Raw genomic sequence first — 13,639 nt, forward strand, 5'->3', positions numbered from 1 at the left:
TTTTTTTTTGAGACGGAGTCTCGCTCTGTCACCCAGGCTGGAGAGCAGTGGCCAGATCTCAGCTCACTGCAAGCTCCGCCTCCCGGGTTTACGCCATTCTCCTGCCTCAGCCTCCCGAGTAGCTGGGACTACAGGCGCCGCCACCTCGCCCGGCTAGTTTTTTTTTTTTTTTTTATTTTTTGTGGAGACGGGGTTTCACCGTGTTACCCAGGATGGTCTCGATCTCCTGACCTCGTGATCCGCCCGTCTCGGCCTCCCAAAGTGCTGGGATTACAGGCTTGAGCCACAGCGCCCGGCCACAATTAGACCTTTGAAGAAGTATTTAAGGAAGCTTTTATTTATGATGAAGAATCGTCAATTAACGCCATCAGTAAGCTTAAACAAGAAGATAGCAGCCCAAATAAACAACAACTTGCAGCAAGGTATTATTTTGCAATAGAGTTTGTTGGACTTTGCTGAGTCCAACAGTTATATTCCTATACAAGTCAAAAATTTGCATATCAGACTGAATAATTTATGAAAGGAAAAAGTAGCATCAATGAAGCAGTCAGATACCAGAGACACATTTAAGAAGGTCTCAAAAAATATCTGCCTGGCAACCTCTGAACCTCCTACCACTTTAGCTTCAGTTATTCCTGTGCCAACTTTAGGCGAATAAAACCGCAATGGTCATGGCCTTCTAGATAATGAGACACAATGAACTCACTTGATAATCAGTGCAGCTAGAATGCTACAAAAACTTTTACTAAGCTTATTTTCATAAAGAAGAGAATTTTCTTAGCATCAACATCTGAGAACTTTAAAAATTTAGCAAAGTTATTAATATTAATATAGGATTATATATATAATCCTATATATAGTGAAAACATGTGAAAACATGCCAAGGTGATTGTAGTTTAATATACAAATACAACAGTTTTCAAAATATTCTACAAAAACTGAAGTTGAATAAGGCACTAAACGGCAACAGTAACTTCCTGTGAATGAATTTATTGTTTGGAAGCATCTTTGTGGTGTTAGAGGAGAAACATAAAAATCAATCATTTTATGAGCTATAGCCTACAGTATAGCATTTTACTGATAGACTGAAATATATTTCTTCTATTTTTAATTATAGTATCTCTTACAGTCTATATATAAAATGTTTACATAAACTACCTAATTTTTGTCTGCAGTGAAACACACATTAAGACACCATATGATATATAAAATGGTGAATTTAAGAAGCCCTGGGGCTAAGAGAATAGCGGCCAATGTTCTGGAGCAGGGATCAGCAAGCTTTTTCAACAAATTTTAGATTTTGTGGGCCATACAGTCTGCCACAATGACTTAACCTGGCCATGAAGCACAAAGGCAGCCTTAGGTAATACAAAAACAAATGAGTGTGGTTGTGTTCCAGTAAAACTCTACGTACAAAATCCTACAGTAAGAGTTCTAACAGCCCTACTATAGGGCCACAGCTTGCTTACCCCTGAACTGCAGGACTTGTTCTGTATATTTTCCTATCCTATCTGACACAACTTTATAAAATGACCATACATTTTGATCACATAGTAAACCATCATACCTTTTCCCCAGGAATTCCAGGAGCACCAAATTCACCTTTATTACCAACTGCACCCTAAAATACAGAAATGCTTACTAGGAGATTACTTTTAAGAGGTCCGTTAATTGCTAATGTTGTCAAAGAGAATCTACCTTTTCCTAGATGAGTTGCTTTTGCATGCACCAAAGTTTGTGCTTCAAGTTCCTTCCTCATATTGCCCACAAGCCAAAATAATAAATTGTAATAAATCAGTAATTCATAAATATCTAAGTGCTAATCATAACTAAAACTAGAAATATTCACACAGAAATATGTAATTCAGCTTTGTAATTTCTTTTACATTTACCAAAAGTAAGGAATAATACTATTGCTGTTACTTCAATTAATATGATAAATGAGTTTAAATGAGTTAAAAGCTACATCTTATCTGATGCTTTCAATTCAAGTAGGTCATGACATTTCAGTTTCTAAGATATTCCTATTTGTTTCATTTAGTGTGCCTGACTTTCCTTTACATCCTCCAGGAAAAACCTCAAAGCTGGGTCAATCCAATGATCAGCTTCCTTGCTCTTCCACTTAACTGCCAAACAGGGATGGAAAAACAGGTGCAAAGAAGTCTATAGATCATGTATGGCTTCCTTAAAAGCACTATCACAAATTCAGTCCAATAAATTTATCCTTGAAACAGTGGAAAATAATATATACTTTCTGAATGAGTTTCTATATCACTAATACTTGGTAGACATTAAGAAATATATTATAATTTTATGAATATGTAATACCATTATTATAATGATACTATTTGTTAATTTCGGATGAAGACCCACGAGTAAATTTCACCTTCAAGTGAATTCCTGCAGATTACATGAGATTATATCAAACTGGGTAAAACTGATCAAAGAAGGACCTGTCAATTACTTCAATATATTCAACTGGATTAGAAAGGATAAAGGAACATTATTATTTCCTATATTAATATAATAAAAGAAATCAAAAGAATAATATTAAATCCCACTTCTGTGAAGTTATTACTAAGAGAAGGTAATCCTTATTTTAAAAAATTATGAACATATTTTGGTTTAATTAATTTTTATTGTTGTGGTATGGGTACAGAATGGGCATATGAGTAATGCCAGATTGGAAAGAAAATGAGGGGAAACTTAGTCATCATCTCTGGGTTAGCATATTAGACTACTCAAAATGGAAGCCTCTATAGTGGGATTGGAGGGCAGGAGAAGTTGAAAAAAATCAATACCAGTCGCTGACTAAGAAGTCAAATAAGCTAACTTATTCCATTTTAAACTGTTTTGATTTTCTGTCAAAGCATATCAGCAAAGCAATCATTTCATAAAGCCAACACATTTTGGCAAATTAACTGGAGATGTGGAAGATAATAATACAAAAATAAACTGGAAAATTATTCCCAAAATGGAGCTCAGATAACACTTCCCCTTAGGTTCAGGAACATTAACATTGAGCTGATAGTTTATAAAACTATGAGAGAATTTCAGCTCTGAAATGGGTGAAGTTATTAACAAGGGTCTTAAAGAACTGAGAAAGTAATGCAGTTGCTAAGGAATTAGGTTGCTAACTAGCCTTGCTAACAAAAGAGAATTAAAAGATTCAGAAAATTATTATAATTGAGTCTAAATGAAAGAAAAGTATTAATTATTTCTTCAAATAATGTTATACAGAGTTTAGTGTTAGAGAGCATGGTTAAAATTGCTTGATTAGGTGTCCTGTTACAGAATACTGATCACAATTAGATAATTAAATACAAGCAGTAGTACTTAAAACTGCATTATTCCATGAGAGGTGATCATCACCTTTATAAAAAAATAAAAAGTAGTAAATCATATTAATAAACCATCATAGTGGATAAGAAAATACGTAAATAAAGATACATATTAAGTTTTGCCAAAACTTCTAGCTTTTTGCAAAATAATTTTGATGCTTCATTACCTTGGCAATACTAAGCTAAACCTGACTAAATCAATGTGAAAATAATTTTTGTTTCTTAAAAGAAAAAAGTAGTAGAACAATAGTTAACAATATAATATTATTTAACTCTTTCCTTGCAAATTGAATCTTTGCCTTGTTCAGCAGAGTCCCCTGGGCAATTAGGAAGGAGAACTTACAGTTTCTAGAAATAGCTGAGTTGATTATTTAAACTTTCTTTGAGGTATAGTGTTCATTCATGCATTCAGCGTATTTTTAGCTCCTATTATTTATGTGTTGTTCTATGTATAGGCTCACAGAACTCATTTTCCAACAGGAAAAGAGATAGATGTAGGATGATAATGTGTCAGGTGGCAATAAAAGTGCTAAGCAAAGTAAGAGCATAGAGGTGGGAGTAAGGATGCTTTTTATACAGAGATGCCAGAAGGCCTTTTCATTGTACAGTTATTTTTGAGCAAGGACCTAGATGACGTGAAGAAGAGAGCCAAGTGGATATGTACAAGGACACTTCAGGCATACATAATTGGTACAAAGGACTTGGAGCAAATATAAACAAGGGAAGAGGGTTCGAGACAATTTGAGAGTGAGAAGTCAGGTAGGGGAAAGCTCTACACATTATGTGAAGCCTCGTAGCTCATGGTTAGAGCTTTGGGGTTTATCTTAAGAGAGACAAGAAGTCACTAGTGGGTTTTGGCTCAGGTGGGACAGGATTTGCTTACATGATTATTCAGAATAATTGTCTAACTCATAATGTATATGTATAAATAAGAGTAAAATTTTTCTCTATGAATCTGCTGCATTAAAGTAAGGATTCTCAAAGCATAACACCTTAGATTGTCATCAACAGTCACACAGACCAATGGAACACAATAGAGAACCCATAAATAAATCCATGTATTTACAGCCAACTGATTTTTGACAGAGGTGCCAGGAACGTGCACTGAGGAAAGGACAGTCTCTTTGATAAACAGTGTTGGAAAAACTATATTCAGAAGAATAAACTAGATCCTTATCTCTCACCATATGCAAAAATCAACCCAAAATGGATTGAAAACTTAAATGTAGAGCCCAAAACTATGAATCTTCTGGGGGAAAATGTAGGGAAAATGCTTTGGTACATTAGTCTAGGCCAAGATTTTGTGGATACAATCCCAAGAGCACAGGCAACCAAAGCAAAAATAGACAAATGGGACCATATTGCACTAAAAAGCTTCTGTATAGCAAAGGAAACCATCAAGAGAATGAAGAGACAACCTGCAGAATGGGAGTAAATGTTTGCAAGGTATTCATCTGACAAGGGATTAATATCCACAGTATACAAGGAGTTCAAGCAACTCAACAGTGACAAACAAACAAAACCCCCAATAATCTGATTTTAAAATGGGTGAATGATCTGAATAGACACTTCTCAAAAGAAGACATACAAATGGCCACGAAATACATTTTAAAATGCTCAACAACATTAATCATCAGGGAGGAGCGTATTGGAATCAAAATGAGATATTATCTTACCCTAGTTAGAATGGCTATTATCTAAATGACAAAAAAAAAAAAAAAAAAAAAAAAAAGCTGCCAAAGGTGTGGAGAAAGGGGAACTCTTGCACACTTTTAGTGGGAATGTAAATTAGTATAGCTATTATGAAGAACAGTATGGAGATTCCTCAAAAAAAAAAAAAAAAAAAAAAATGGAACTACCATGTGATCCAGAAATCCCACTGGGGATATGTATCCAAAGGAAAGGAAGTAAGTATGGTGAAAAGATAACTGAAAGACTGTATTTATTACAGCACTACTCACAATCACTAATATATGGAATCAAAATGAGTGTCCATCAATGAATACATGGATAGAGAAAATGTTTTATACATACACACATATACATACACAAACATACACACAATGGAATTACATTCAGCCATAAAAAAGAATAAAATCCCATCATTTGCAGCAACATGGACGAGTCAGAATGACATTGTGGTAAGTGAAACAAGCCAGGCACAGAAGGATAAATACTGCATGTTCTCCTTTATATGCAGAAGTTTAAAAAGTTAACCTCATAGAAGTAGAGAGTAGAATAATGGTTACTGGGGCTGGGAAGGGTGGGGAGTGGGGATAGGGAGAAGTTGGTTGCCGATAGAAAATTACAGCTATAAAGAATAAATAAACTCTGCTGTTCAATAGCACTATAGGGTGACTATGGTTAACAATAATTTATTGTATATTTCCAAATAACTAAAAGCGAAAAATATGAATGTTCCCAATACAAAGAAGTAATTAACACTTGAGGTGATGGACATGTTAATTATCCCGATTTGATTACTATAGATTGTATAAATGAATTAAAATATCACACTGTACTCCATAAATATGTATAATTGTTATGTGTCAATTAAAATATTAATAAAAATCTTAACACCTTTAGAAATACTGTAATGTAGTGATATATAATTTGAAAGAGATGTGGAAGTTGTATTCTCAAATCTTTTCTCACTTTATTACATTGGGCCAAAAGTAAAATGCACCAAAAGACTAATATTATATAGTTAATGAGAAAAAGTAAATTATAATTGTGTCTGGATGGCTTCTAATAGACATTATCTAAGTAAAACAATGCAAGGAATATATTTTAAAAACTAGCACATTGGGTTGGGAGCAATGGCTCACACCTGTAATCCCACACTTTGGGAGGCTGAAGTGGGTGGATCACCTGAGGTCAGGAGTGCAAGACCAGCCTGATCAACATAGTGAAACCCCATCTCTTTTAAAAATATATATAAAAATTAGCCAGGCATTGTGGCGGGTGCCTGTAATCTCAACTACTCAGGAGGCTGAGGCAGGAGAATCGCTTGAACCCGGGAGGTGGGTGTTGCAGGGAACAGAGATTGCGCCATTGCACTCCAGCCTGGGCGACAGAGCAAGACTCTGTCTCAAAAAACAAAACAAAACAAAAACTAGCACGTTGTATCCAGAAAAGGTCATACAATATTGTAAATAAAAGTTACAGACTTGAATGAAATATTCAAGTAATTGAGTAATCTTTTGAAGCATGTGATAATTCAGCATTTTTACATCTAATACATTGAAAATTCTAAGGGATTATCTCACAAATGAAGATTTATTTATTCTTCATCTAGCCACAAATGAAATTAAACTCAACCTAAAATAGTTATCTCCACCTCTCCTTCAATATGTGGACAATTATATGGTGGATAAGAAAGCAGGGGAAACATGTATTTGTTGAGTATCTATCATATGCCAGTTTCTAAGTGCTGTATATACATTGTATTGTATGCTTTCTTCACAATCAACCACTGGCTAGGTATTATTAAGGGTAATTTTCAAAGCAAGTAAGAGGTGGAGAGGATTCAATCCTAAGTGGTTCAGGCTCCAGAGTGGTACTCTTTCCAACATACTGTTCTACCTCCTCTAAATATTCTTTCTTGGGCTTACAGATCAAAAAGAAAACCTTGAGAACAACATCTGATTCCCTTAGTAACATTGCACTTCTAATCATTTCACAAAATTTACTCTTAAATATGCCTTAGAGCAAAATGACTTTCGATCTTCAAGTTATGTAGGCATTATTTTGTGCACCTGCTCTAATAATGACAATGACATGCCAGAATCAAAAACGAAAGAAAGCCTTCTTTATTTATTGCACATTGAAGTTGCAGGATCACATAGTGCAGTAGGAGCAGAAACAAACTCATTCTCCACTCCTTAAACTGAAGCAATGCATCCATGTTTATTTGAAGTACCAGGAAGGCAGAATGCATTCATGGTCATGGTCATCTAATGTCATTTTTACAAGGCAGAGTATATGGTGGTTTAATCAAATGTGGGTGCATGTATCAAAAAGATAAAGGAAATATACAGATTAATTATTTGTTGTGTAGATTATAAATTTCTTTTATTCCAGCTGTTTTTATGTTGCCACTAAAATCTCTTGCCATTAGGAATTATCATGGAATTTAAAACAAATGTTACTATTCTTAAAACATACCACAGATGAGAAGTCATATAATGCATTGTAACTCTAAGATGTATTTTTGTATATTTTATAGATTTGACATACAATAAATTGGCTAATATTTATCCATTTTTATTAATTTTTCCTAGTTCTTTTCTACTGGTTTTAGCTTCTATAGAAGGAGAGAATGTTCTGTGAACAAACTGTCACAAGATTGTAAACTCAGTGAGAGCAGGCCCTATATTTTATTATTACTGCTAAGGCTCCAATGTCTGGCACATTTTTTATTATAATAGCAGGAACGCAATAAATAGGTGTTGATGGATAAATGAATAAAGAAAAATATTTAAATGTTAAAGTGAGAGATGTCTATTTATAATTAAAGGGAATGGAGGGGGAAAATGCATCCTTAAAGGGTGTAGGCTCTAACAAGAGTGACTAAGCACCTAATCTTTAAAAAAGAATTTAAAGTAGATTTAATGATTTTTAAAATAATTATTCAAATAGGACTGTACTTCTGACATCGGTTTGTTTTGTTTGTTTGTTTGTTTGTTTGTTTTAGTGAGCAGGGTATTTTTCCGAAAAGCAACACAGGAAATTTCTTGCTGTGCCAGCAATCTTAAATATGACAGAATTGATTAAATCAAAGAAGTGAAAAGACAAGTTAAGAAATGTGTATGTGAATGTGTATAAATCACAGCCAACAACAATTAAGCTGCAAGCATTTTCTGTCAAGGCATTTTTGTGTCACTTTATAGTATAGGCAGAACAGATAAATGAGAACACCTTCCGTTGCAGATAAGAAAACTTAAGAATGGAGAGTCTGAGTGGCTTGGCCAAATTCACCGTCTAACCATAGAAGAGTTGGGATTAATTCAGAGATCTTTCCACTTTCTGAGTCCTTTTGTGTTACCTTGGGCACATCATTTTATCTATGTGTGGCTTTCAGCTGTAAAATGAGGATAGAGATATTAGGCTGGTATTTTTAAATGATGTTTTAAGAGTAAAATATTGCAAGTGGAAGTACCTGATCAAAACACAGACACATAATACTGAATTGCTTTTAGAATATAGTGGCAGCCTTAAAAATGGATACTGGTTATGAGTAGTCAACAGATCTACTGGGTTCAGATCCCAGTTTGGCCACAAGCTATGTGGCATTGGGCAATAATTTAACCTCCCTAAGCTTCAGTTTTTCCATCTGTGAAATGCTAATACTAATTCCTAGCATGAAGAGTGATTGTAAGGATCAAGTATGATATCATATCTAAAACACTCTTCTTAGTGTCTGGTACGTGTAACCATGAAACAAATATTTTCTATTGGTATAATGATTTCTATGTTTAGTTTGATTGAAGTGGTCTTTAGAATCAGCTATTGTTCAATTATTTTGAATTTTCATAAAATGATATTTAAAGTAAAGGTACCCCAAGAATGAGTTTTAAAGAGCATTAATAAATGGCCTGTCCCTTCTCAAAAATCTTTTTCAAACACCTGCTGAGTTGTCAGAAGTTCCCATGCAAGGTACAATGCGAATACATTCCTTCAGGAACAAATGACTTTAGCTTTGTTGAAGCTTTGGGGATCAGTCATTTCTCAGACTTCTGTCTCCTGTCTTTTGAAGTGGGGGGGCAGGCAACTAGATTATACAAATAATTTAGAATCATGGACTTCCCAAGTTAAGGCATGAAAGGAATTAAAATCTATTTTACCTTGGAGAGATAACAAAAACAGAATGAACTTCTAACAGTGCACATTCATTTACCTGATTAGCTGACAAAAGATGTACTCAAAAGAGTAGGAAACATTACAGTTAAGTTTTGAGTGGTGGGAGAAGGAAAAGACAAATCTCTAAGCATGGGATATTGCCTAGAATTACACACTTAGAGGTCCAGTCCACTGGCCATTCCTCCATTAAATCCTCCCCAGCTCCCCAGATTGTTTCTCCAGGACACTTGCAACTCTCCTACAGCACCTAACACATATGGCCTTGTAATTTTCCACGATCTCTTTCTAGAAGTAAAATCACCGAGATCATGGAATATTTCCTATTCTTCTTTATGTGCTCTACAACACTAAGCAACATACTGCATACGCAGAAAGTATTCAAGAAAAGTTGGCTGTTTAAAAAAAGGTAGGGAGCTACAGAAAAATCTCTGGTGGGGATGTATCAGAAGACAAGAGAAGCAAGAGTTCAACAGGGATTTGGGGAAGGGAATGCTAAAGAAGGCTAGGGCACAGCTAGAAAATAGACTTTCCTGCTTCACAGTTTTGCTAGAGCTTATAGGCACAAAGACTTGCAGTTCCAGATCTTTCCAAAGTTCACACCAGCCTACCAATATGAATTCAAAAGCAGACTAGAATGCTGATAGTCTTTCTTATTTCAGTAATCAGCATTTTAATATAGTATTGACATATTTGATAGCCTTTTATAAAACATATATTGGTATGGAATATAGAAAATGAGATGAACGTATTTTAAGTCATTTTTTGACAAAACCCCGTGTTTCCCATCAGTATTTATCTTTTTCTTACCGGCTCTCCTTTATCCCCTTTCTGCCCAGGTGAACCCGGAGCTCCTGGTAATCCTGCTTCTCCCTGAGCAAAAATGCATATCTGTGTTAGCAACCATTCTGTCACATTGATCTAAAGACAAATGGTTTATAAATATGAAGCTGGCAATAGCAAGATAACGCTTTGTTCTCCTCTGAGCTGATGCTTAGAGTGAGGAATAGTGAGCCGTGTGAACAAGAGAAAAAGGGCATGCCAATGGAATTCCATTCACTATTCCTCACTCTTCCAAACACCATTTAGCATCATCTCCTCTAGACCTTCCATGAGCTGGAACACAAGCTGTTTCTCTATGGTCCCCCGAACCTTGCCTTTTTCGTGGAGCTTACTATGCAATATAGACTACTAGAAAAAATGGAAGTTTCCCTTAAACTTTCACCCCATCCCCATCCTAGCTCAGCCAGAGCTAGGGCACGCTCTGCTCTAGAAACTGGGGCACGTTCTCCTTTCCTCAGGTATGAGCACTGGAAAAAGCCACCAAGACACCACTCAGCCTTTTAGCACGGGCTTTATGACTGCCATTAACATCCATAAAGGAAGTTCATAAACGTTCATGGTCCAGCCTTCTTGACCAGGGGATCATATTGGTGCAAATGAAACAAATTATTTGAATAATAACAGAGCCCCTCTATATATTCCCCTAATAACTTATGGTGGATGGAGACAGCCGGTTGAAAATTTAGGGATGCTGGAAAAATACAGTCTACACAGAAGAAGAAATACAATGTGGAGTATTTTTGTGTATGTTTTTGAAGAGCAGGCACCGTATTTTCTTCAACTGTGAATTCCCAGAACTTCAGCCTATTCCCGGCACATGCTAAGCACTCAGTACTTGCCTGTTGTACAGGTAGTTCCTCCCTTCACCTTTCTATTCATTCTAGTTCACGCCCTGGAAGGAAGTTCAGATGGGCTCGAAACTATCCAGGTAACAATCCAGGAAATCCTATCTTCAATGCCTTTTTCTTAACCCACCCCAGCGACTGAGGTATTTACTTCAACAAACACTGAAGGGCAAGACATATTCTGTGAAGAGAGGCCACATTCAAGGAGCTGGGCTCATAGTCTGGAGAGGCTTTCAGTGTGCACAGATTAAAACTAGCATACCTTGTTTGGAATGCACTGGCACTGGTCTTTCAGTTCCTGCTTTGCTGGCAGATATGAAGACACTTTACTGGCATGGGCAGTTACCGATGATGATGCAATATTTCCAAAGCCATCCTGCTCTGGGCACTAAAATCCAAAAAGAGGCTTTAGGAAATGGGGTCAATTCCAAACATTCTGATGTTCCAAGCACTGGCTCCCACTAAACTAGGGGTTGCTGAGGTTGCCTGCAAGAACCGCTTTCTTACTAACCAAAAGTTGACACCAGTGTAAGAATGTTTATGACACTTTTGCACTTTCTGCCTGAGCCCATGTGTTTTCTTATATTGACAACACACAAGAAAAATATTTAAAATAATGGTCTTGGTAAGGAATTACAAAGTTACATTAGGTAACTTTTTGATAAGTATAGAAATTTCATACATTTATAATAATTATATTGTAGCAATAAAATAATTTGTACAAACAATATGAATTGAATTTCATGAAATGATTGTTTAATGTGAATACATCTTTTGGGAACAAAAACTAAAGTTGAAGCATGTAATTTGAACTTATAAAATATGGTTTTCTTCAACAAGATGACTTTTAAAACATATAGAGTAGAAAATAAATTATTTTTACACCCTTAGACAATATTTATTAAATCAAAGTATACTTTAGTCTACTGTTCTTTAAAGATATTAAAAAGGTCTCCACTGCAACAGACAAGTAGTGCATTTTATACTTATCCAGTGGGTTCAGAACATGCTGGACAACATGAAGTGCAATTTGGTTACAAAGCAATGAACTTTTTTTTTTCTTTTTTCAAAAAACTAATCCAAATGGAGAATCTGAAGAGGATAAACACATTGTTTTTTCTCAGCATCATGTGCCAGACTCCTCACCATAGTTTTCCACTCTGAATTTGCAATTTCACGAAGAGAAAGCACTAGGAGAGAGTTAATACATTACTTTGTATACCACAAATTGTAAATGCATAGTAAAGTATTTTCAGGATACAAAACTAAAATATTGTCTGTGGTTATCTACTGTGGTTGAAATCATGATTGATATCTATTTTCTTTTATGGATTTGGCTATATTTTCTAGTAAACATAGATAACTTTTTTAACAAAAATTCATTTTGATGATCTGTGCAGCAAACCATCATGGCACACGTTTAACTAACAAAACTGCACATCCTGCAAATGTACCCCTGAATTTAAAATAAAAAATTGGAAATAAGAAATTAAAAAAAAAACTTGGTAGTAGTTGAATTCTTTGATAATTACAATAAAAACTGTAACAAAACCAGCACCCAGAAACACTGCAACTATTTACTGTATCCACCACTAGTTCTTTCAAATCTACTCTCTCCAGATTTAACGATTAGTTATTTATCATAACAAGTTCCCAAATTTGAAAGTCTAAAAACTATTTTATTTTATATTTGAATGGAACAAGGTTATTACCAAAACAGTTCATTCATCTCATTTGATTTGATATGATTTTTCAGCCAGTTCTTACTTCATGGCTTCCCAGTCAGATAACCAAGACCCACTTATGAATTCACAATTTTGCTCTGGATAACCGAGTCACTATGTTAAACTGAGGATTTAAATAACTTTAAAAGTATGTCTCAGGCTTCACAATAAACCTGTCCACACTCCACAAAAAGTGCCTAGAGGCAACACCAAACATACAAGTAAGGACTCTTCTCCTTGTAAAACCTCTGGTTTTGATTTGACACATATTCAGTTTTAGCCCTTAAAACTTTAACCACATTTCTCATTTATTTTCAACAAATGTTACTGATTTCATCCTTCTCTTAATAATTGTTCTTCATTCTTTTTACATCTAGAGTCATGAAACTTAACTGCTTTAGAAACCGAAAATCTAACAGATACAAAGAAGCATGTTTATAGGTGATCTTTTAAAAATGTTGCCTTTGAAATGTTTTATAAAATATCGACAACCAGAAAACATGTGTGAGTTGAAATTTCAGGACAAAATTAGATATTTAAGCAACTACATTAAAAATTTCTAAGTTCAAAACATTTGGCAACAAGAAAGAAAATAAATACAGTTAGTATCAGAAGTAGAGTACATGCATTTAAATGGCTTTTACATAATTATTTATCTTTCCAACTGTACATTCATATTCATAAAAGGTAGTAGGTTTCTATTTTTTGTTAGTCATTAAATGAATGGTGATATCCCCTCCAAATAATTGTCAGCAAAAAATAGTCTTTTCTTATTTTTTCCATAGTTAGAGATAAATTCCTACCTTATTTGCTATTCTTTAAAACTAACTCCCAAATAATCTTTTCAAAATATGATTTAAAAATCTTTTGTTCATAATGTGTGAGATCATGTCACTGCTTTGAATTACCAACCATTCCACCCAATTCATCACCTATACTTCTTAAACAATTTCCTCATAAATCAGGTGGAAAGTTTCTATTACATTAATACAATGATAAAGGGCAGCCATTACTGGTCAATTATACA

The 13,639-nt window shown here is 34.8% G+C and overlaps 1 protein-coding gene across 1 annotated transcript in view; it reads right to left on the reverse strand.

Moving 5' to 3' along the window:
• Positions 1-13,639, reverse strand: part of COL19A1 (collagen type XIX alpha 1 chain) — a 342,793-nt gene that overhangs the window by 263,403 nt on the left and 65,751 nt on the right. The window contains 2 exon segments of the mRNA XM_017859765.1: positions 10,011-10,073; positions 11,151-11,276. Of these exon segments, the coding sequence (XP_017715254.1) occupies positions 10,011-10,073; positions 11,151-11,276 (189 nt within the window).

This window comes from Rhinopithecus bieti, unplaced genomic scaffold (assembly GCF_001698545.2).
Source record: "Rhinopithecus bieti isolate Rb0 unplaced genomic scaffold, ASM169854v2 scaffold_50350, whole genome shotgun sequence".
Classification (NCBI taxonomy): Eukaryota; Metazoa; Chordata; class Mammalia; order Primates; family Cercopithecidae; genus Rhinopithecus; species Rhinopithecus bieti.